The sequence below is a fragment of the Miscanthus floridulus genome, chromosome 8 (assembly GCF_019320115.1).
Source record: "Miscanthus floridulus cultivar M001 chromosome 8, ASM1932011v1, whole genome shotgun sequence".
Classification (NCBI taxonomy): Eukaryota; Viridiplantae; Streptophyta; class Magnoliopsida; order Poales; family Poaceae; genus Miscanthus; species Miscanthus floridulus.
Genome location: NC_089587.1, coordinates 62,414,350 through 62,438,489, shown reverse-complemented (window position 1 = coordinate 62,438,489; position 24,140 = coordinate 62,414,350). Strand labels below are relative to the sequence as shown.

At 45.3% G+C, this 24,140-nt stretch overlaps 1 protein-coding gene across 1 annotated transcript; it reads right to left on the bottom strand.

Annotated features, from left to right (window-relative positions):
• Positions 1-21,928: 21,928 nt before the first annotated feature.
• On the bottom strand, positions 21,929-23,607 carry LOC136472292 (UDP-glycosyltransferase 73D1-like). The gene has a single exon (XM_066470016.1). It carries the CDS (start codon positions 23,153-23,155, stop codon positions 22,055-22,057), a length of 1,101 nt encoding a protein of 366 aa, XP_066326113.1. The 5' UTR covers positions 23,156-23,607; the 3' UTR covers positions 21,929-22,054.
• Positions 23,608-24,140: the final 533 nt, after the last annotated feature.

The window sequence follows — 24,140 nt, the reverse complement described above, 5'->3', positions numbered from 1 at the left end:
GGCGGGTCCGTGGCAAGCAGGCGGCGTCCCATGCGTCTTCGCACGGCGGCGGCGCGCCTCACCGGCCTCGCCTTTGCTGGTCGCGAGCGTCGTGCAGCTGCCCCTCATGCCATCCCGTCCGAGCCTGCCTTCGCCCGTCTGCAGCTCGCAGTGCGCCTCCGCCGGCCGGAGCCGCCCCACGTGGGATTGGGAATCCGAGAAGTCGCGGTCACGGGGAGGCAGAGGAGTCGCGTGGGAGGTCCGCGGGACGATGACGGAGAGCAACATGAGCCGTCGGATTTGGACGAGTAATGAGAGAGAATAGCTAAGATATAATCTGGTGCATCCGTTTTGATGGTGATATATTTTCTGGGTGTATTCATGGGTGTGGATATAGCATAGGTCATGACTGTGGAGCAAACATTTGTTGTGTGGCTGTAGATTTATTCTAACTGGTGTATTATAGGGTGGGGTAGACTCAATCGACCTCTCTTTCTATTATTTATTCTTTGTTTGCTCCAATTTACTTTTTCTTTCTCTTACTCACACAATCGTCAATGGCCATGTGCGTCTGAAGAGATGGATCATGGCTTTTATTATCCACTGTGCTAACCATTGTCAACTGCCATCAGCATTTGTCAACTGCTTACATATTTTTAATACATTTTTAGCTACCTTACGTCTAGAAAATTATGTGCACGTTTATTGCTAATTTAGAAGTGTTCCATTCATTCCCATGAATAATTTACCATTTGCATCTTCATTATTTTTATAGGCCTCATGCTATTAACTAATCATATTTTTTGATGCGCAGTAGCTGTCAAGGACGGGAACGTGCATTCAGAAATTAGGACATTTTTTCCCAAACACCATGCAATCCATAAGCTATCAAGTACCACAACACTAATGCGCAAATTCTTCTTATCATGATTCATGAAAGCAATTATGACTCATGCTGTTCACTTGCATGATTGTGTTCTTTTTCTTCCACAAATCTAGCATCATTCGCATAGCAATTTTTGTGAAGGGTCTGGAGGGGCCTGGCCATGTTCGTTTTGCTGAAATTTGGCTGCTGTTGATGCTTATGCTGATTTGTTGTGAGAGAATAATACTGTTCGTTCGCTGTAAAGTACTGCTAGAGTAGTGCTGAGGCGAAAAGAAGACATTCACATAGCATTATTGAATTATGTCTTCAAGTTCCTTCAAAACATTTCATTACCTTTTTGTTTTGTGCTAAAGTGGATGCATTTTTTTACAACCAGACTTCAATTTGATTTTTTTACAACCAGAATTTAACTTAAATATTTTCAAGAAGTCCTGCAGCAACAGCAGGGAATTCAACTATAATCAGATACCTGAAACCGACTAAATCTTAGGCAACGCACATGAGTCACTTATCTTCACTCCATACTCCGAAGTCTCTTTGATTTAGCGTCTAGGAAAACATTGTCCGCGCCTCCCATTCCTCTCCCTAGCGTTGATAACAGACGCACACGGACCAGTAAAGTTAGTGGCGTGAGAGCTGAAGTATTTACCGCTCACATAGACGTTGGATACTTGAGGTCATCAATTTCCCCTCCACTGCTCCATTCTACGGTCTCACTGGTTTCCACTCGTAGCAAAAAGTTGCTTGTACTATAGCATAACAAATCAGGGTTTTTTTCTGGCACGACGGGACAGCCGCAAGAGCTAGTACTTGTGTATTTTGTACCAATAGCATCTTCTGAAAGCACTCCTCTCACGATTCGTTCGTGCATGGTGATCTCGACTTTGGGTGCCCAAGTATCGTGTCGGGTTGGGCATGGTTTGAGGAAATTGACAACCTGTATGGTGCTCATCACAGTGAGTAATGCTTGAGCTGATGAATGAGGCTGATATAGTGAGAGTGGAGCTGGCCTACCGTCCTTCGGCTGTGTAGCAATTTGAAGACAGGAAGAAGGAAGCACTACCATTCCCTCATCCTTCAAAGCGACATCAAGTCTCGGCAAAAAAATGCCCTGAGCATGTGCCACATGCACATCATGGGGCACATGCCCTTGAAGGCAAAATTTACTTTCCCGCTCTATTGACTCCAGTAAAAAAAAACAAGCATCTATGACCATCATTTGCACAAAACAGATCCCTAGCTTCAACATCCCATGTACCATCAAGGTTGTGGTACGCATTATGACTCATCAGTGACGTCATGGATAGATGCAATGTACACCACGAGAGGCTTCCCAGAGCGCTTGATGCGCTACAAGACTGCCTCCTTTTTGTGGTGTTCCGTGGGCATCAGCTCAGGCTCGTCGTACTGCAGTGGGCCCATAGATACCAGCCTTGGCCAATAAGCCTATGTGTTGGCGAGCTTGATCTGGTCGGGGATACCGTAGATGGATCATGGTTTCTTCCCACGCGCCATAACCACCGACCAATAGTTGTTGTCGAGTGTCTCCTCCATCTCAATGATCCAATTGGCACACCCAACCTCCATTCCTCTAATGGTCCTCCCCAGGTTGATCTCCTCCTCCTCCATCTACACCATCTCTACAATCTCCAGCACAGGGTTGCAGTGCTATTGTAATTGCTCCTCCTCCTCCAAATGTACCACCTCGACAACCACTAGAAAGGGGCACTACTTATCGGGGTCATAACCCTGGGGTGTCTCAGGGCACCGATTAGTTAGTAGACCATGCGGCCCACAATACGCTAGCTGGCGAAAGCCCAAACGACCGAGGCCTAGCCGAGCCAAGCAAGCTAGGATGGACGCTAGGGCCAGGGTCGGCCACGACCTCTTCATCCTGCCTCGGCCACAGTACGTATGAAAAGAGCACGACCTCGCCCCTGTCACGACCCCTGAAAGGGATGGGGAGTGGTCGAGCCCCGCTAAGTACACCTACTCTAGCAAGGGTAGGCACGCCTCACTGACCCCGCGAGGACCGAGGGGACAGCAGTCACCTCGGTCCGGTCAGATGCCAGCCCTTCGGCACAAAGGTCGGACAAGACAATACCGCCCTGAGGAGGTGACGATAGGCACGACGACCATCGGCCAAATATGGCCCGACAAGACGCATGTACGATCTCACCCACTACGGGTGGGATCCACGATGAGGGCCTTGATTTAAAAGCTACCCGGACCGACGAGAGCCACGACCCTGACGATAGAGATTGTGGCCCTCAGCTCCTCAGTGATGACCAGGCGATCAACAACCTAAGGGCGGCTACCAACTCATGTACCGTGCCCCAGGAAACCAGGAGACAAGGACAAAGACCATGGTGGAGATCACGTCGCACAGGACGGCTGGCGAGCTACCACCGTGCCTACAGTGCCGCCACAGCTGGCATAGTAGGCACCACGCCACAACATGCTACGACATGGCCACAAGACGATGACGACAGCCATGCCCAGACGTGCTCCACAAGATGGCATAGCTTACAAGCCAAGTTAGCTAGGACCCCCCTCAGGCTCACGACCCTTCGGTCGGGAGAACCTCCTACTTTGTATGCTCCCTGGCCCCGAACTCTATATAAGGGTAGCCAGGGCACCCATTCTAGACATTCTGAGTCCCCTACTCATTCACTCATTCTTCATCGTAGTAGGGCTCTTGAAGCTTCCCTTTGGGTGGCCCATCGCCTAGCTTAGGTCCTCCTACCTCTTTCACTATTCTTACACCCCCCATTGTAAGAACTTCAGAGCATTCAAGCAAGGAACACACACTCGATCATCTCTGAGACTAGACGTAGGGCCCTGGCCTGAACCAGTATAAATCATCGTGTCTTTTGGATGCTACCATTGTCTTTCTGGAGCAGCGCGACAATCGTATAAGTTTACTAGTTCGGTTTACGAAACATCGACACTACTGCTGCTGCTGCTACTACTACTACTCCTCCTCCTCTATATGTACCACCTCATCATAAAAAGCCCACATATAGACTCTTACTATACTTGCTGTAAACATAACATTGTGGATTCAATGTGTTGCATGTATCAATGCTCGCTAGGGCCGGGCACGGTCTAACTGCCAGTGGTCGAGCATTTTGGTGGACCCACGGAGGCTGTAGCCATCCGATAGAGCTCTTTCAATGCACATATCTCCAAGCATATCCAACAATGATGTGCATAGGGGCACATGCCCTTGAGGGAAAAATGCCTCCATCAAGTATCAGGTTGACAAGTCACAACTATGGGTTGGTCATGCCCTTGGTGTAACACGACCGCCTAATGGCCACCTAGGTACTATAAAAATTAACATAATGTAATGCTTTAGGTTTGCATATACAAATTGTGCCTACCTCTATTTATTATAAATAAATTGCAAAAAAAACTTTCTAGACCATTTGTCATCATGAAAGATTTGAATCTCCTTTTTCTCAATAGATGCGTAAAGCATGGTAATATCTCTGTCCTAGTTGAGAATTACCAAGTAGAATTGCATGTAGTTAAATATACATACTGGGGTTGTCTCCTACTCAACAGCTAGAAGTCTATACAGAGTAAGCAGTGGCAACTGGTTCTCCATAACGACGATGTCTGATTTGATAGAGGCACCCATGATAATCGAAGACAAAGTTGTCTCTTGGGTAACGGAAATGGCACTCTATCAAGGAGGCGGGGGTTTTTGTCCTCAAGGGCATATGCCCCTATGCACGTCACCATTTGATGTGCTTGGGTACGTGTGACTGCAACAGAGAGGGCTCAAGGCACATGGCCACATGGGGTAGTATGTACTCCAACTCCTATCCTAGCATGGTAGCAGTAACACCAAATGGTTTGGTCATATGATCGCAGCAACAGACATGTGACACAGATGTCGGCTCAGGATTATCTAGGTTAATAATTACCATTGTTGAGGGTGTATCATATGGTAAGGACCCCAATTAATGTGTTTAGAGCCCAATTACATAGCTTAGGGGCTTAAGATGTTTATGGCCCGTTTGTAGCCTCTAGAGACACTCCCACTAGCGGGGAATAATGAAACCCTCCCTTCCCACCTCCATTATAAAAGAGGAGAGACACTACTACAGAAACGTTTTTCGCGGCGGGCGAATTTGCTTTCCCGCAGTGGGCAAACGCGTTCGCCACCGTCGAAAGGTCACGGTAAATCATGGCCTTCCCGCGGCGGGCTGCTTTGCCCACTGCGGTTAATCGATTTCCCGTGGCGGGCTCTTTAGGATGCCCACCGTGGTTAATAGTTTAAAAAAACAAAAAAAACCCAGGAGCCCATCGGCGAGCCCATTCTCGAGCCCACCGACGAGCCCGTTCCCAGCTCAATACCAGTGCCACCGCACCTCGCTGGATCCGCCGCCGAGGTCTCCTCCTCGCCGTATCTGCCGCCGGAGAGGTCATCCTCACCGGATCCGTGGCCAGGGAGGACGACCTCGCCGGATCTACAGCCAGGGAGCGCAGATCGACCGGATCCATGGCCGTGGACGAAGAGGAGGCTGGACCTACGCCGTGGACAACGAGGGCGCTGGATCCGCCGTGAGGCCATGGAGGAGGCTGGCGTCGTTGATCCGCCGCCAGGACGCCTCGATCTGCTGTCGGGAGCCTCGATCCATCGCCGGGACACCTCGATCCAGCCTTGGAGGAGGCTATCGTCGTCGATCCGCCGATGGGAGCCTCGATCCGTCGCTGGGAGACCTCGATCCAGCCTTGGAGGAGGCTGTTGTCGTCGATCCGCCGCCAGGACGCCTTGGTCGCCCTTGGACGAGGTCGCCGCCGTCACGCCCAGCTGTCGCGGCCCCGTGCGCGCCGTCGCCCGACCGGCCGTCGCGCGCCGCCCGGTCGCGCGCCGCCACGCCGCCCGCCGCACACCGCACCGCAACCGCCTGCTCCACCGCGGCCTCCTCGTTGCCGCGCGCCGATGCAGCCTCCTCTGCATCGCTCCTGCGGGGGATGGGGCGGAGGAGTAGTGAGAGAGTGGAGGGGATGGGGATGGGGAGGGGGAGTGAGAGATGAGGACCTGGGCTGCGGGGAGGGAGATGAGAATGAGAGAAAGAGTGAGATGAGAGTCCCAAACTCTAGCTCTAGCTTTTATACTCAATGGCAGAAATCGGGCCTTGCTGGGCCAACTGGGCCTTGGCCTTTTACCGTGGCGGACCTTATAATATGCCCGCCGCGAAAAATAGGCTTTACCGCGGCGGGCAAGATAAAGCGCCTGCCTCGGTAAATCAACTCTTTACCGCAGCGGGCAGTTTAAAGAGCCCACCACGGTAAATCGTATTAACCGCGGTGGGCGATTCATACCGCCCGCCGCGGTAAATAACAATTTCCTACGACAGGCAAGTAAGGTGGCCCGCCACGGTAAACCCTTTTCCCGCAGCGGGCGCCTCGGTGGCCGGCCTCGCTGGCCGGCCACCGGTTAACCATGGTGGGCAAAAGAGGTGCCCACCACGGAGCCCATTTTGGCCACGCTGTGCAAATTGATTCCTGTAGTAGTGAGAGAAGGTGGAGGGGGGAGCCTTGGTTCATCTAGCTCTCTCATTCTCTCCACTTCCACCTCTCTTATGTTCGGTCCGAGACCAACAACCATGATAATTTGGATGAAGATTTATGAGTTTATTTTTTCATCAAAATTCACAAAAGAAAATGTTGTAACTATGATGTACTTAGATTTAGGGGGTTACTATTTGTTTTTGTAATAGCCAAGGTATATAATTAATTTTTGGAACAAAATCCATCACATCTTTCATAACATGAGTTCATTTATTATAAAACATTTCATAGATCATATTGAGAACTCAACAATCACATCTCTCACAACATGTGTATTCGTTGTCACTTGAATAGCTCCCCTCTCTCATCTCACAGCTCCTCACCCTCATCTTCTCTATAGTCTCGGGCTACAAGACCAAGCCCCTGTTTTCTCATACAATTCAGTGTTCTCACATATGACTAAGAAATAGTTTTTTGACTCATCGATCAATGCATTCTGATTCTAATGTAAGACCCAGTAGTCTCTAAGGAAAGATATGTATTCTTACCCTGGTTACTGGTAGCGTCTAAGGGTATGACAGTATATATGGCGTAAGTCTAGCATTTAAGAATCTGATAGGTAGACAACCTCTGTGAAATTCTGTCATTAATACATAGAGGCAATCATCAAAGTCAATGACATTAACGTCTAAAGTCTGACCATCAAAAAGTGCACCTGCAGGCTCAACTCACTTCCCTTGGTGAATGCATACGAGTTGATGACCTGGGTGCCTACCCTGCGGTTCTTAGAGACAACACACCCACTACAAAATCGGCGAGAGTCGGTCTTGTCTGAAACTATGACCACAAACTTCTTTATTCACATAGAAGTTCTATATATGCACTCAGCACTTGCATGCATTTATGTTGAAGGCTTACTTTTTTATCTGGTATAATGACAAATATTTCTACTTTGTGAAGTCATGACACATACCATAACTGAAGTAAATTGGGTAATATATATTTTTTTAAAAGAAATAGAACAGGAAGGTGGGACATGACTATTTCATAGCCCAACCTCTTTGAGCTTTCAACATATCAAGGAACAGATAGGCGGTGCATGCATTGGTAGAAGTAGCTCCTCTCCAGCAGCTATGGACTGTGCTTAGGTATTTTTAGTCTTTTGTAAAAACGGTTGTCTATCGCATTTCTATATGCGATCAATACTTGCAGTTGTATTTTTTTGGGTAACTTTGTTGCCTCTAACGTTCGGATTATCTTTTGTTACTTCCACAGAGACTATCTAGTGCTGCCTAATTAGTGTTTCTATTACGAACCATGGTTTCCTCGATGCTCTATTCTTACATCGTCCTTGATCTTACATCGCAGTGGCATTTAGGTAACATTACATGGTCTTATGTGCACCCTCTATTTATGCCTTCAATATTGCTTCATAGGCCTATTGCTGCTTTTTGTTCACAGCAACACGGGGTCATGTTATCTTCTTTCCTTTTGTTGTAGTTGTATTACCTTTTGGAGTTGCATTGTGCCTAATAGATTAGGAAGCAACAAAATACAGTGGTCCCTAACATATAGGCATTTATTCATGCTTTGATGATTAAGACATGATGTCCTTTGGTCTATTATTATTCCTGGCAGGTTATATATGATGTGCTGCTTCCTATGTCTCTGGGCTGCTAACATTGAAGGCTCTGTTACATCTACATATGTCTCGTTTGATCTATTAGGTTAGATTTCTTATTGACCACCTAATGCTACATGGTAATGCAGTTTAAATCAGTAGTCTATTAGATGTATGGTATCTTTATGATTAGTGCTTCCTTACGGGCCAGTTCAAGATTAATACTTTATATGCAACCCACAATGCCTGATAGGCTGCCCATCTCCTTTTGTGCCCCCTACCTTTATCATATATTTAAAGGTAGGTGCTCGCCACACCCAAACCAGCATCTTCAAGTAGCATTATCAGATATTTAAGACAAGCTACGTACAAAACCTGTTCAGTTCCATACGATATACATCGGGCTACGGCCACCACACTGAATGCATGTGCCGCTATCAAAATTTAGGTACGCCATGCTCATCTCCGTACGTACGTAGCATTCCACTCTACATATACACGAATGTAACATAATGCAACATATTTGCAGATTCACCTACCAGGCAAAGCACAACATTCATATGCAGTGGTCTTTGTAATCGTGAACCAAGATACTAAAACCAGGCATCAACAAACCATGATCAGAGTGATATCATCCAATGAGTAAAATATCCTTGAAACAACAGCTGTAGTATATATGTAAGAGAGATTATATAACTATGTATATATCTATGTATTACTTTCATATAATCTTCAAACCATGAAGCAAACATATATTTTCAATCTATACCACCCACGCTTCGCTCATCCACACGCGCATGATTTGTGCTAGTTCTTCTCATCATGATTCACGAAAGCAATTATGGCTCATGCTATTCACTTGCATTATTGTGTTCTTTTTTTTTCTTCGATGACAGATCTAGCATCATTCGCATAGCATTCTTGAATTATGTCTTCAAGTTCCTTCAAAACATTCCATCACCTTTTTGTTTTGTGCTTAAGTGGATGTTTTTTTACAACCAGACTTCAATTTTACATTTTTTTTAAAAAAAACCAAATTTAACTTAAATATTTTTTAAAAGTCCTGCGGCAACGAGCGGGGATTTCAACTAGTATCTTATACACCCAAATAAGGGAGGTGCTAAGAATCAGATACCTACAACCGACTACTTTCTCCATCATAAAAATAGTGCATTTCAGTTAAGGTGTTTCTCCTTAAATTATGTTTTAACAAACTTTACCAAATCTAGACATTGACACCATGTAGAATGCACTATATTTTAGTACAAATGGCGAGCACAAGAAGGGTGGATCAACGAAGAATATGGCTAGGGCAAAGAGATTAGGCTACAATATATAGCTGAAGCAAATATTTCCTAGTGGAGTTGTGAAAAAGTGTGTTGACGAGAAGATCCATCACACACCATCTAGGACTGGATCACTCGGGTCATCATGGACCCAAGAACGCGGCAAGAATCACACTTACGTGGTGAAGAATGGAGAGGTTTACGAGCAAACCATCAAAGGGTAACCAATTGTGCTTTGCTTGACGAAGAACGACTAGTTTTCAAGCAAACTAGAAAAAGAACCGTCAAAGCTCTCGCCCCAGAGGGACCCCGTTGGGGCAAAGATGTCGTCGGGTTGCCCTAGGTTGTCCAGCAAGCCTAGGCACCATCCTTGGTCGTCGGATCAAGCGAAGAACAACAACATGGGGTTAGGAGAGAGTTTAGAGCAAAAAGAGAGAGAGGAGTAGATTGATTTTTGATCGATTGTGTGTGCTGGACAGTTCAATCATTTGTGGCCCTTATATTTATAAGGAGGGAGTGGTCTTATCCCTCAAGGGGCCAAAACCCCTTCCAAAACATGTCAAAACGCATTTTAGATCTAATCTGGAACTGGGAAAGTCAGCTAAGCCGACTTGGATCAGCTAAACCGGTTCTTACAGGTTCCGGGCAAAAAGCTTCTGAAATTCATAATTAATTTTATCTGGACTTCAAACTAGGCAATTCATATATGTTGTCAATCAACTCGACGAGAGGAACCCAATGATATAGTTGATTGTTGCATTTGAGAAAGTTGAGAAAGTCGACTTAGCCGGTTTCGGCTGGGTCAGCCTAGCAAAAATGTTGTATTCTTCGCTCGGTCTCCAAATGCGATGATTCAAGTATGCTTTCCAGACGTCTTGACGATTTGGACAATTTTGGTTGTCAACAGTACTCTAAAATTTTTTGTTGACACTTCCGAACGCCCCCCCCACCCCCCCCCCCCACCCCCACCCCACCCCACACACACACCCGCGCTCAATATCTAAATTCTGGCTCCACCCCTGGTTCGAAATTCAACTTGCAATATTTTGAAAGCATGGTTCCATGCATTCTCAAAGGTCATCTTAAAATCATTGTGAGCAATCAGAACCATCTTCCCCTTTATGATCCTTACTGCATACTGCACCACGAAATTACCGCTCTTATCTATTCTTTCAGTCTCTTCAATTCTATCCACGCCTAAACTTTTCACATTAGGGGAGTAGAGATGATTTCTATTATTTATTCTTTGTTTGCTCCAAGTTATTTTTTTTCTCCTGCTCATCATCGTCAATGGCCATGAGCGTCTGAAGAGATGGATCATGGCTTTTATTGTCCACCATGGTGCTAACAATTGTCAACTGCCATCCATAAATTCTTTCAGTCTTAATAATTGAGTGGTAGAGCACCTGCCTTTGTCTCAAAAGAAAAATTGTCAACTGCCATCGGCATCTGAAGAGATGGATCATGGCTTTTATTATCCACAATGGTGAGCCAGGCATTCGTATATCTAAGGATATGAAATTAGGGTTAATAGACCGGTTAGTGCAGATGTCCCTGTCTCCCTGAACTGTATCTGTGGCCTCAGTATGTAGTTTCAAGAGTTTCACTAATGCTTACATATTTTTTAAAAACATTTTTAGCTACCTTACGTCTAGAAGATTATGTAAACGTTTATTACTAATTTAGAAGTTTTTCATTCATTCCCATGAATAATTTACCATTTGCATCTTCATTATTTTTATAGGCCTCATGCTATTAACTAATCATATTTTTTGATGTGCAGTAGCATTCAAAGACGGGAACGTGCATTCAGAAATTAGGACATTTTTTCCAAACACCATGCAATCCATAAGCTATCAAGTACCACAACACTAATGCGCAAATTCTTCTCATCATCATGATTCATGAAAGCATTTTTTTGAAGGGTCTGGAGGGGCCTAAGCCCCTACAGTTAAGCAATATATTAAAAGAGCAACAAAACAGACAGGTCCAATACAAGAGAGTTCAAGAGACAAAAAAAAAAACATCCGCACAACATTATTGAATTATGTCTTCAAGTTCCTTCCAAACATTCCGTCACCTTTTTGTTTTGCGCTAAAGTGGATGTATTTTTTTTACAACCAGACTTCAATTTGATATGTTTTTTAACCAGAATTTAACTTAAATATTTTCAAGAAATCCTGCAACAACGACCGCGGAATTCAACTAGAATCAGATACCTGAAACTGACTAAATCTTAGGCAACGCACATGAGTCACTGATCTTCGATCCAAAGTCTCTTTGATGTTGCTGTTTTTCCTCCACTACGCCAGAATGTTACAGTAGGAACGGGGCATTTTTACTGTAGGGCGGCTGTGGTTGAGGGTGCCCCTACAGTGGGCGTCCTCGGGCCCCAGCAGCCCAGCCGCCCCTACAGTTGGGGCTGATCTGTAGGGGCGGCTCAATCACCAGCCGCCCCTGCAGTGACCATTTGTAGGGGCGGCTAAATCACCAGCCGCCCCTACTGATGACGCATGAATAAATAACAACCACCCCCTTCTTCCACCTCGGGACACACTCTTCTACACAAAAAAAAAGGTTGGGAGGCCTTAGGCTCCTCCTAAAAATTGCTCTACTAAGGGGGGAGGTTTTGATCTCAAATCCTTTGGTGGAGAGGCTCTAAAAGGCAAGGAAATGCTTCTCCAACTCTTTATTTGAAGTTTAATTCGTTGGTTAATGAGTAATTTGATTTTTGGTTTTCTCTCTCTTCCATGGAGCTTGAGCTAGTTATGAGTGAAATTAGACCCTAATTTTTACTATACTATGGTAAATTAGGAAGGGAAGTAAGATTGCACCCTTTGTTAGTACATCTTTGTTGATTTTAGGGTAGTATTAGTGAAGTTTGGTGCATGTGTCATAAAACCCTATATCTAGATCTAGATCTAGGATTTTGTTTTTTTATTCTTTTTCAATTTTTTCTTTATGTGACTAGGGTTTGCATGTATAGGTGAATGTGTAAGATTTTAATTGTTGCTAATGTGTAAAATATCCTCTACCATGGCTACTAATTATCATTTAATATTTATTTTGATTCATTTCTATAATGTGTGTTTTTAATTAGTTATGGATAAATAGGCCATTAATTAATTATCCTCTACCATAAAATTGGAATGGAGTTTGCATGAAAGGTAGTGGATGAAATATTAAATATTGCTAATTGTTTTCTTTGAAATTGTTTATTTGAACCAATTAATTTATATTTTAAAATATTTATGCATTAATAGTCAATTAATTAACTTGACTATGGAAGGGATATAAAGGTAGCTCTATTTCGATGCCGCTGGATCAAGCAACATCAATTCAATGAGATCGGACAGAGAGTCGTCGACCTCTAGAATGTAGGCTACCAGGATGACCCTTGGGTGCTCGTTGAACATGTCGCGCAAGTCTTCTATATGCTTGACCCGCAAAGTAACCTCCTCCCAAAGAAGAAGACAAAGCACGTGGTGGCCTCCGAGAAACAACATATCATCGGAGTTGATGGCGTGGACGATGTTGAAGCTTACAATAAGTGCGATGAGATGCCGCTATTCACAAATTTTGTAAAAAGATCGAGGCTGTGGAAAAGAACCTGCCCAAAGATGTATTGCCATGGGAACGAAAAGGTGTCAAGGGGAAAGTTGTCACGGTGGGCTAGCTAGTTTATGTAAGTGTGTCAGTGTTCGTAAGACTACATTCATGTATGTGTGTGTGAGACTACATTTATGTATGTGTGTGTGAGACTACATTCATGTATGTGTGTGAGACTACATTCATGTATGTGAGACTACATTTATGTATGTGTGTTTGAAACTACATTTATGTGTGTGTGTTTAAGATTACATTCACGTATGTTTGTGTGAACAATGTGTACAAAGAATTTATCAAATTATGAAAAATTATGAAATTACCAAAATAAAAGTTGTAGATCTCCATGAGTTATTCAACTTTGGTATTCATTACTTTTTCAGTTGAAATGATTTGGGGGTCTAAATTATGGTTTCAACTTGTCTTTTTTCAAATTTCAAAATTTGAAAGGTTCAAATTTAGTCAAATGACGAGATAACCAAAATAAAAGTTGTAGATCTTGATGAGTTGAACAACTTTTGTATTCATCACTTTTACATCTAAAATCATTTAGGGTTTGAAAATTTAGTTTGAACTTGTCAAATTTCAAATTTCAAATTTTAAACCCGTCCTCATTTGCTTCTCTTAATTGCTATTTTCTCTGAAGTCTGAACCCGTCCTCAAGTTGTAACTCCCCAGGTTCCATCTACCTGTAATTTGATCAGGTTTAGGTTGTACCTACATCCACGGAATGGTTGGTCTGTTCCTTGTGCATGTCTTACCATTGTCTGGTTCTTATTCACCGTCTGCTGGTCTCATGTAGATTTTTCAGTTTTCCTTTTATATACATCTGTATCCTTTCGTCTTAGAATGACTGAATTCTCATTAGGCATGTTTTTTATGTCGCAGAAAGGAGGCAAGCTAAGGCATCAGGGAGAAGTACCCTGATAGAATCCCTGTAAGCCTTAAGTAATTTTTTCCCCATGTCCTCCGATTATTTCCATGATAGCTTTTGTTCTCATTCAAATTGGCTTTCTTGTAATGTAGGTCATTGTTGAGAAGGCCGAGAGGAGTGACATCCCAGACATTAACAAGAAAAAGTCAGTTCTTAACCATTTCAAGATTATTTTCATTGCATTTCCCTTCTTTTTTTTGAATAGTTGTCCTGACATTACATTTTTTTTTGTATTGTACTTCTGAAAGTAGTCTTAGCAATTGTTGTCATTGATTTTGTTAAACGCTTGATAATGCAAAACTGTTGGCTGTGGGCATTATCCTTGTGCCAATCATGCCTTTAAAGTATTTTTTCTGCAAGTTGCCATCTACAAATTGATTGCTTACTCTTGGGTACCTGTCTTGTATAGTAAGGCTGTCTTGTATAGTAAGGCTATGTTTACTAAGCAGAGTGTTTGGAACGCCTTTCTGAAGGTAGCTGTGAAGGCTGCAGAGCACAAGAGTACAAGAACATAAGAATAACAAGATAATTGTCATATGAAAACTGTTCATTTGCAGTGAAAGTGGAAACCATAACAAATAAAAGGGAAGCAAGCTAGTGCCTACCAATTAAGAGAATTTCGACCAATTCATCAGATAAAACAATAACCAAGACCTGGCAGGTTAAGTTAATAAATTAGAAATATGTGAGCCTACAGCCACAGTAGCATAACCAGTCAGAAGTAACCCTCCAGGATTCAGAATTAGTAAATTAAGAAAAGGCCAAACAAGAAGAGTTACAAGATACATACTTTTTACACACAAGAGTAAAAGCACAACCAAAAAAAACCCGAGACTGGTAAAAGCATGCAAAGGGCCATGAAGATAACACCACTTTGTACCTGTAGCTGAGCAAAAGCAGGAGGTAACATTTTGTCATTTTTCGTACCTGCTGCCAACGCCTACAGTGCACCATGCCCACACCACCGCTGATGCTTTGAAAGATATTATATGGCTTAAGTTTATGGGTTAGATTTACAGTCAGGGAGAGCCAACCGACTTGTCTTGGTCGTGATATAGTGGCTACTCAGGTGACTACATTCGACTTTACGACTTAAAAACTGCTTAGTTCTTTAGGGGTGTGATACTTTTTAAGATTGTGCTTGGCCAACTTATCAAACACAGGGCTTCTGAATATAGGTTTCCATATTTTTGTTCTTGGTGCTACTATCAGAGCTTGGTCACCAACCACTCTCAATAGCCATACTCGCTAGCTACTAATCCTCTTCTCTCCATATTTCTTAACCAAGTTCTGTTGCTTGCACCATTCAGCATTTATGGACAGTTTGTGTTGTCTGTCTCCTGTTCTATCCAGCTGAGCTTGGTCACTAGTGGCGGGGAGAGTGTTTGGATGAATAGATTTTGATGATGAAGCAAGGTTGGTTAGCTATTTACTGCCATGAGCTGGTGCAGAAACATTATTATATGTTTTAGAAACTGGTTGAGAAATAGCGCCAAGAGCACAATTTCCCTTCTTTGGACCATATGCTGCAATTCTTCTTGGTCTTCTAGTTTAATTTGAACTATGGGTACCCTATTTTATAAATTTGGCTTCTGAATGAATTAATGAAATGATTCTGGCAGTACATTTGCCCCGGCATGCATTTGAAACAGAAATAGGCGTATTTTCAAATATGTTCTGATACTGTGTATTTTATGATGAAAACAATACCTATGACATAAATTTTATACATCTGGAAGCTATGAAGGGTGTAACTGGTGTTTTTTATTCTCGGTCACGCAGGAGTGCTGCAAAGAAGAGAATTACAAACCCCCCTTCCCCCCAAGGAAAACAGATTAAATTCATGCCTGTTAAATTGTAAAAGGGCGACCCAATCTAGTAACCTTGTTGTAACTCCATTAAAAACAGTCATCCCTGTGTTTCCAGAGAATCCATGCACCCAAGATGATTAGGGAGTTTAAACCTTGCTGGGTGGGGCCACTCACAGCTGAAGCAGCTTTTTTCTTTGGGTAAACACAGCTGAAGCAGCTCTGCACTACCTGTCATCAAATGAATTCTCCCTTGGTTGAGGAGAAAGGATGGTGAGGCCCACTCTCAGTACGTAAAACCAGATTTGGCAGGCAAAAACTAGACACTAAGACATGCTGAATAGCCTCGTGTTTCGGATGGCGCCAATCCATCTGTTGTGCAACATTGGTTGTGAGCCACAAACCAGAGGAAGAACCGGCATTTAGCAGGTGCCCAAGACTTCCATATCCGCTCCCAATGGCCAAATAGACAGCACCTTGAAAAAGAGCATCATAGGCTGACTTGGTTGTATATTGGCCAGATAGGCACCATACATGCTTATGAGCTTATCTGTCATATCTTATTGGAGCTGTAGCTCGGCAATCAAATCCCATAGAGTAAGGAAATCAGCAATGGCACCCTCTGTCAAAGCACCCTGTAAGTCATGAATGCATTGATGGTTTGTGAGGGTTTCCAGCACCATTCTCTTATTTGCTCTTTTGGGCACCAATTCAAAGAGGTGAGGAGCTAAATCCTCAATATGTTGCTTAAGCAACAACTTGTCTTTCCAGAAGATAGTACTGGTGCCAACACCAATCTCTGTAATCACCGCCATGGAGAAAAGGCCTTTTTTGAAAAAATTGTGATATCTCCCTGTAAACTGTGTGTTCTTAGTTTTGAAGGCAGTTCTTTAGGTTGTACCATTTGTGTATCTTGTTGTGCACCAGTTTTCCTGTTTTATTTTGTTTATTAAGTTGTTTTTGTTATGAATTTTAATACAAACTTTTTTGTGGTATGTCCATTTGATTTTTCAATTACTGGGCTGTAGTAAAATTGTTGGTAGAATTTGTTACTGAATGTAGCTATTGCTCATATCTTACAATGGAACTTATTCAAGGAAAAAAATAGAAGATGATGTCTTATTCTTCAAATAGTTCTAAGTTGTATCGCCATATGATATGAAGCCCTATGATATGAAGCCCTGCTGCGCTCCTGGCTTGCTGGAAGCAGGCCATTGATCAGCTTCCGTATGTGTTGCCCTTCACGCTGTGTCGCATCGATCGATGTCTGCGTCTGCTTTGCCGTCGCCCAGATTGCTTGCCGTTGCTGACTTGCGCTACTGAATTTGCCGCGTGCTAGCTATTACTCACCGATCCCATTGCGGTTCTTTTTTTTCTTCTGTCCATCTTGTTTGAGTCATACAGCATATGCAGTGGGCTAGTCCTGCTTTCTCTTTGTTTGACTACTACTACTACAAGTACTACTACTACTACTACAAGTACTACTACTACTACTAGCACTACTACAAGTACTACTACTACTACTTGTACTACTAGTACTACTACTTCTACCACTAGTACTACTACTTCTACTACTTATACTACTTTTTTCTTGCATCTCTTAGAACAAGGCACGAAATGCCGCGAACATCAAAGAGTGCATCCTGATGCCCCATGAATTATGAGCAGCCATCCCATGGAGAGCATGAACTAGATGACCAGCTTACTCAGGAGCAGTTCGATAATGAGTTAGAAAAGGGTCTAGAAGTGATGCTTACTCAGGAGGACCTTGTTGATGATGAGGATCCAGTGGGGGGAGCCCAGGGAAGAGAAGGCGGAGAGGATGCCCAAGGCGAAGAAGGGGATGATGAGGATGAGGATGACGACACCTCATTAGGGGGATATGTAAGTCCCGAGGATCCTTTCCCACAAGAACCCAGACGGAGGCCAACGAAGGACGAGTTGGACTAGGATTTTGATCCGAACGACGAGGTACGGATAAAGCCTTAGTAGCTTGTAAATTTGGCTAATGCTATGGCTATATGTTACCTCTGCTAACACTTTTGACCTACCGTATACACAGGTCATCCCTACTCAACCTCTGAAAAGACGACGTCGGCCTCCGGCATGTCTTGCCGGACAATACGTAGCCGGGCAAAGGAGATCAGAGGAAAGAGCCACAAATACTCACAATGAGGCCTCCGCTCCACAACCTCAGGACACAACCACGACTGAGATTGCCCAGCCAAAGAGGAAATGAGGGGGGATTAGAAAGCCAAACCAATATCATGATAAGGCATGCTATGTGATAACGGAGGTCGGGCCAGAGGGTAGATCCTTGAGCCATATACATACAGGGAGAAATTTCGTAATCACATCGGGTTTGTAGTTAGAGATAAGTTGAACCCAGCTATCCGTGGCTGGAATCTTGTACCTATGAGCCAAAAGGTAGACCTATGGGAGAAGCTGAAGCAGAACTTCAGGTTTCCGGAGGGAACGCACGAGTTGGTACAAGAAAATGCTTTTAAGATAATGGGGTAGAACTTCCGACGTTGGCGATCGGATCTGAACAAGAACTTTATCCAACAGAAGTGAACTCCTTTCCATGAGTATGGCAACATAACTCCTAGTCAATGGGAGGAGCTCGTGGCTGAGAAGACTTTAGAGGCATCATTGGCCCTCAGTGCCCGTAACAGTGAGCAGGCGAAGAAGAACCAACACTACCCTCGTCTAGGGCCTGGTGGCTACGCTGGCAAGCAAGAGGTCTTTAGGAAGATGGACATAGAGGCCGAAGCTGCCGGGAATACGGAAGTGCCGAAGTTGAAGCCACGCCTCAAACAGTGGATATACACGAGGAGTGTGGATTCATCCGGTAGTAGCCTCAAGTTTGCTAAGCCAGAGACCGGAGAGGTAGTATCAAAGATACTAAAACTTGCTGAAGACAAGGAGAAGGGCGCATTCAACCCTTCCAGAGAGAGGGACAAGCTTATCGTTGCCTTGGGAAACCTCGAGCACATAGGACGCACTAGGGGCTAGGGAAGTGGATGTCCTAGAAGCACGGATTCGTAGAGGAGAGGCACATGTACAAGAAACATGGCAGAGATCGAGAGTCTAATCTTGAGCGCCAAGTGAAGGCTCTAGTTGAAAAGATGTTGGTGGAGAAAGGACTGTCTACGATGGAGCCACAGACACTAATGGGGCCACCTGGAGAACTGGCGGTAGTTGGCAGCCCTCCGGATGTTCCCAGCAGTCAAGGTTCCAATGCAACCGGAACCCCCATCGATCGCATACGGGCGCCAACCAGTTGCAAATTGGTGGTTCCGATGGGCAAGCAAAACATGATCATTGAGGTGGCAACAGGCGTGGCACATCCTCCGGGCGGCACGTGGCACAATAGGGACATCCCACAGGACTACACTCGGGTTGAGGTGCATACCGTGAAGCCCGAGTTCATGACTTGGAAGATAGAACACCCTACTCCTGAGGGGCTCGTGCTACTCGGAGACGTCATGAACTAGTTCATCCTCTGGCACAGACGGGACATTGTATTGACCGAGTCTTCGCCAACTCTGACTGAAGTTGATCCTCTGGAGCGACCCGTCGAGGACGGGGAGGTATACTCACCGGCCCATGACCATGACCACCACACGCTAGAGACTTCTCCACCTCGTACTGAGTAAGGGCATGATGACATGCCACGTCCTTCTCCACCTCGTACTGAGCATGGGCATGATGACATGCTACGTCCTTCTCCAGCTCGTATCGAGCAAAGGCATGATGAGATGCAACATCCTTCTCAACAAGCACAGCCGATACATGAACAACAAGTGTCTCATGAACAACAATCGCCTCGTGAACAGCCGATATGTGAAGAACAAGTGGCCCCTGGAGCAGGTGATGCACAAGTTGACAAGGACGTGCTCGAATGGAAAGCTCGAAACAAAATCCTAATCAAGATAAGGCCATCGTATGTGGGCATTAATGATGTCTCGTCGGTGCATAAGTGGATGGCCCATGACCAGTTCAAGCCTAAGAACTAAGTAAAAGAATTTAGAGCACCAGCTTCTAAGGAGGACACCACTAGCAAACTGCACAAAGGGTTTAACAAGTATCCAGCTGTTGATAACCTCAAATGGTCAAATGATTGCCCGGATAAATATGAAAAAGGCAAGAACTTCCTACCAAACCGAGTCATACAGTGCTTGCCACATGGAATGAGAATGTTCCACGATTGGTACTTTCGTGCTCAGATAACAGAACTAGAAATCTTACAAGCATGGATCCCTGCCGGCACATTTGGAGCCCCAGGTGGGCAAATTGCCGTTGAGTTTGAGGATATCCAGGCATGCTTCCACCTCGGACGAATGGAAATGAATCTAATTCGCATGTGGTGCCTGTAAGTCCTTGCCCTCTCGATATGATATAAATATAATCTTTTGATTTTGTGGTAACTAACTCATGCCGTGATTTGTAGAATGCAAGCGGACTTTGTGAGAAAGAGGCCAACTCTAAAACACGGGTATATAGACCCTTCACCTATAGCATCAACAAATTTTAATTACCCTAAAGAGTGGAAACTAGATTGCAAAGAACTAGGAGGTGGAAAGACACTTAAGGAGAAAGATGATATCAGGAACAAGAAAATATTGGAAGAGTCCCTCAAGGTTGCGACATACATTGCCCTATGTTTTAAAAATCTCCAACAACACGATAATATATGGATACCATACCACTTCAAGTAAGTTCGACTGTATACTTAGCTTTGTTCAATATACTTTGTTCGATGCAAAAGAGCTTATGTGTTCCTTCTATGACTAAATTCATGCAACGATCATTGGATTTGCATAGGCGTCTGGCTCTCACATAGCATGGCATGGGTCTTTGATTCAGCGGATTTCCCAGTCGAAACATACAAAGACTTCATAGCGATTGTCAAGACGTATACATATCGACAATTCTCATTTTAGCTACTATGTTTGTATACATACTTGTAAGGTTCAATGTGGGATACTAACAAGTTGTATTTGCTAAAACCATTGGAACGGGACATTCAGGCACTATGTCTAGGAATATAAGGGGAGGCATCATCTAAATAGAAAGGAAAAGTTGTATGTCAAAACTCTATGTGCGGTAAGTGTCATTTACTTTGGTACTCCATATATTACGTGTCTGTCAATAGCATTACCTAATATCTCCATATGCAAAACACACAGTGCCCAAGCAGAAGCCTGAGAGTCTACATTGTGGATACTACACATATATTATGATGAGTACCATCGATGGCTACAACAGAAACCCCAATCTGGTAAGTTTGAACCTCTTCGCTCGTAGTATGAAAAGTTCATATATGTTGTGATATAGTAAACCTAAACTTGTTCTCTTGTAGTTGGAGAAAGATAAAGATACGAGAAGGAACCCATACAAGGATGATGAGCTCTTAAAGATGGTCGGCGACCTTTGCAACTTCATAATGGACCAGATTGTGTACCATAAAGGCACTTACCATCATCTTCTTTCCGACTTAGGTAGTAATCCTCTATACCAACACCTTCGTGAGACTGATAGGCTAGCCCTAGGTCGTTGATGATAATGTGGACTTGTGGTATGATTTGGATCAGACTTTGGAACGGTTTAAACTTTGTTTTGCATGTGGACTTGTGGATTTCTTAATGGACTATGTTATAATGATGGACTTCATAATGGACTATGTTGTAATGATGAACTTTTATGAATTATGACTTGTGATGATGTTCTAAATAATGGTCTTGTGTTTGTGGATGTATATATGTATATTTGTGGCAGTCAGATTCGAATTTGAATTATATATATATATATATATATATATATATATATATGGTCAGATTTGAATTTGAATTAATTTTTTTAGCTGAAAAATCCACTGTAGGGGCGGTTCTTGATTGAACCGCTCTTACAAATACACACAGCAGGGACGGCTGGTGATACAGCCGCCCTTATAGAAGTCCACTACAGGGATAGCTAATATTACCCGCCACCCCTACAGAGGGCACTGTAGGGGTGGCTGAAAACACCAGCCGCCTCTATAGAGGGAACTGTAGGGACAACTGAAAACACCAGCCACCCCTACAGAGGGCACTGCAGGGACGGTCAGGAAACCGCCCCTACAGAGGTACCCTCTATAAGAATATCCTGAGAAGGACGGCTGACGCAGCCGCTCCTACATAGACTCTAAAGCCGCCCCTAAAGTTACTTGTGTAGTAGTGCTCTACTCATGCCCAGTTGCAAATTGCAATCCTGGACAGAGATTGCCCAGCCTGCATGCGACAGCGTTCCTGAAACCTACACGTATTGTACCACGTCTGCTTGCATTCCTAGTTTCTTAACCTTTATTACGCAGAAATAAACTAAGCTGCGTGCTGAAACTGCCCAAGCTAGACTAATCCATTTTCAAGCTGCAAATTGTATGAGCTTCTCCAGATTCATATATGACGATCCACCCTGCTCCAAAGCAGACCTTGCTTTGGCCTTGAGCTCCTTAGCTTTCGTCCTCCGTGCCTCCCCATCCACTCCTCCATCCATCAGCATATCCAACGCTCGCTTCACCTGCTCCATCCCCACATCTGCCTTCGCCCTGGCGCCGCCGCCGCCGCCGTCTTTGGCGCCGGTCAGCACGCCCTCCGTGGGCTTCGTCACGCCAACAGACACTCCGATGCCGAGCACGCCAACGATCAGCTTCTCGTTCAGGAACTGCTCGGCGGAGAACGGCCAGGTGGCCATGGGCACGCCCGCGGCCACGCTCTCCAGCGTCGAGCCCCACCCGCAGTGCGTCAGAAAGCCGCCGACCGCCCACCCGCGAACCGCGAGACACTGGCCGTCGTCGCCGCCGGTGTTGTGCTGTAGCCACTCGTCGACGTCGTCGGGCAAGGTGTCCGCGCCCTTGATGACCCAGAGGACAGGCCAGGAGCACGACACGAGCGCCAGCCCGAGCTGCATCACCTGCGCCGGCGGCATGCGGCCGGCGCTGCCGAAGCTGACGTAGAGCACGGACGACGACGACTCGGCTTTCTTGGCGTCCAGCCATGCCATGCACCGTCTGGCGTCATCGTCGACCAAGCTGGCGGCCCGGAAGTCGAGGAGGCTAGGAGGTGCGCGTGCGCCGCCGCCGCACAGCGAGACGGGGCCGACGGCGAGCACGGTCTTGCCCGTGGCGGCCGCGAGGCGCGCGGCCGAGTCGTGTTCCAGCTCCTCGAAGCTGTTCGCGACGATGCCGTCCACGGCCATCTCGAACTCCCGGAGCTCTCGAAGGCGGTGCTCCGGAATGGAGCAGGAAGAAAGGAGCTGTAGCGGCAGCTGCCTCCTGGCGAACTTGAACTCGAAAGGCGGCGGCAGGACCGGGACGTCGATGAGCTCGTCCAGCGACTTGCCCTCGTGCGGTTTGTGCGTGTTCAGATACTCGCAGCACAGCAGAGCGAACGCACCGAAGCCGTGAAAGATGAAGCAGGGCGCGCCGAGCTCACGCGCCACGCCGTGCGCCCACGTGTTGCACATCCCGGCGACGATGCAGCTCGGCCGCCGGTGCGTGAGGAGGCCGCGGCAGTGCTGCGCCACGACCTCGCCGAACTGCGCGTTGGCGTCGAAGAAGTTGGGCACGAGGTCGACCGAGGGGACGTGGTCCAGCCTCTAGCAGCCCTCCGGCAGGCCGGCTTCGGCGCCCGGGAACGGGAGCGCGGTCACCGTGATGCTGATGCCCGCCGAGCCGCCATGCCCCGCGCGGGCGCGGTCCACGCGGCTCTGGACGAGCTGCGCGCTGGAGGGCGGGGTGATGATCGTGACCGGGGCGCCGTGCGCGGCGAGGAGGCAGCCGATGTCCACCATGGGAATCATGTGGCTGGTGACTGGCCATGGAATGACCACGAAATGAGGCTTGGGGCACAGGGTGACCTCCATTTCCTAGCTAGATTCCTGACACCTTGTCAAGACTGCAAGAACTTTGCACAGGGGTGCTAGTGTGCAACTGCTATATATCTTGCTTGTAAGTAGGGATGAAAACGGTCGGAAATAGTCGGAAACGGTATTACAATATAGAAAACGAAAGCGGTCGGTTCGGAATATTTCTACATTTTAGCAATTAAAGAGTACAAAAAATGGTTGAAAATGGTTGCGAAACCAATTGAAAATGACAAATTTTTATGTTTGGCAAAATTCGGAAATGACATCATAATATAGAAAACGGTATCATAATATAGAAAACGAAAGCGGTCGGTTCAGAATATTTCCGTACCGTTTTTATTTAGCAATTAGTATTTAATCATGGACTAATTAGGCTCAAAACGTTCGTCTCGCAATTTCCAACCAAACTGTGCAATTAGTTTTTTTTCGTCTACATTTAATGTTCTATGTACGTATCATAAGATTCGATGTGACGATTACTATAACACTTTTTAAAAAAACTTTTTGAAACTAAACAAGACCTAAGGCTGTGTGTTCGGTAGAGGGGCTCCACTCCTCAAAATCACGGTGTTCGGTAGAAGGG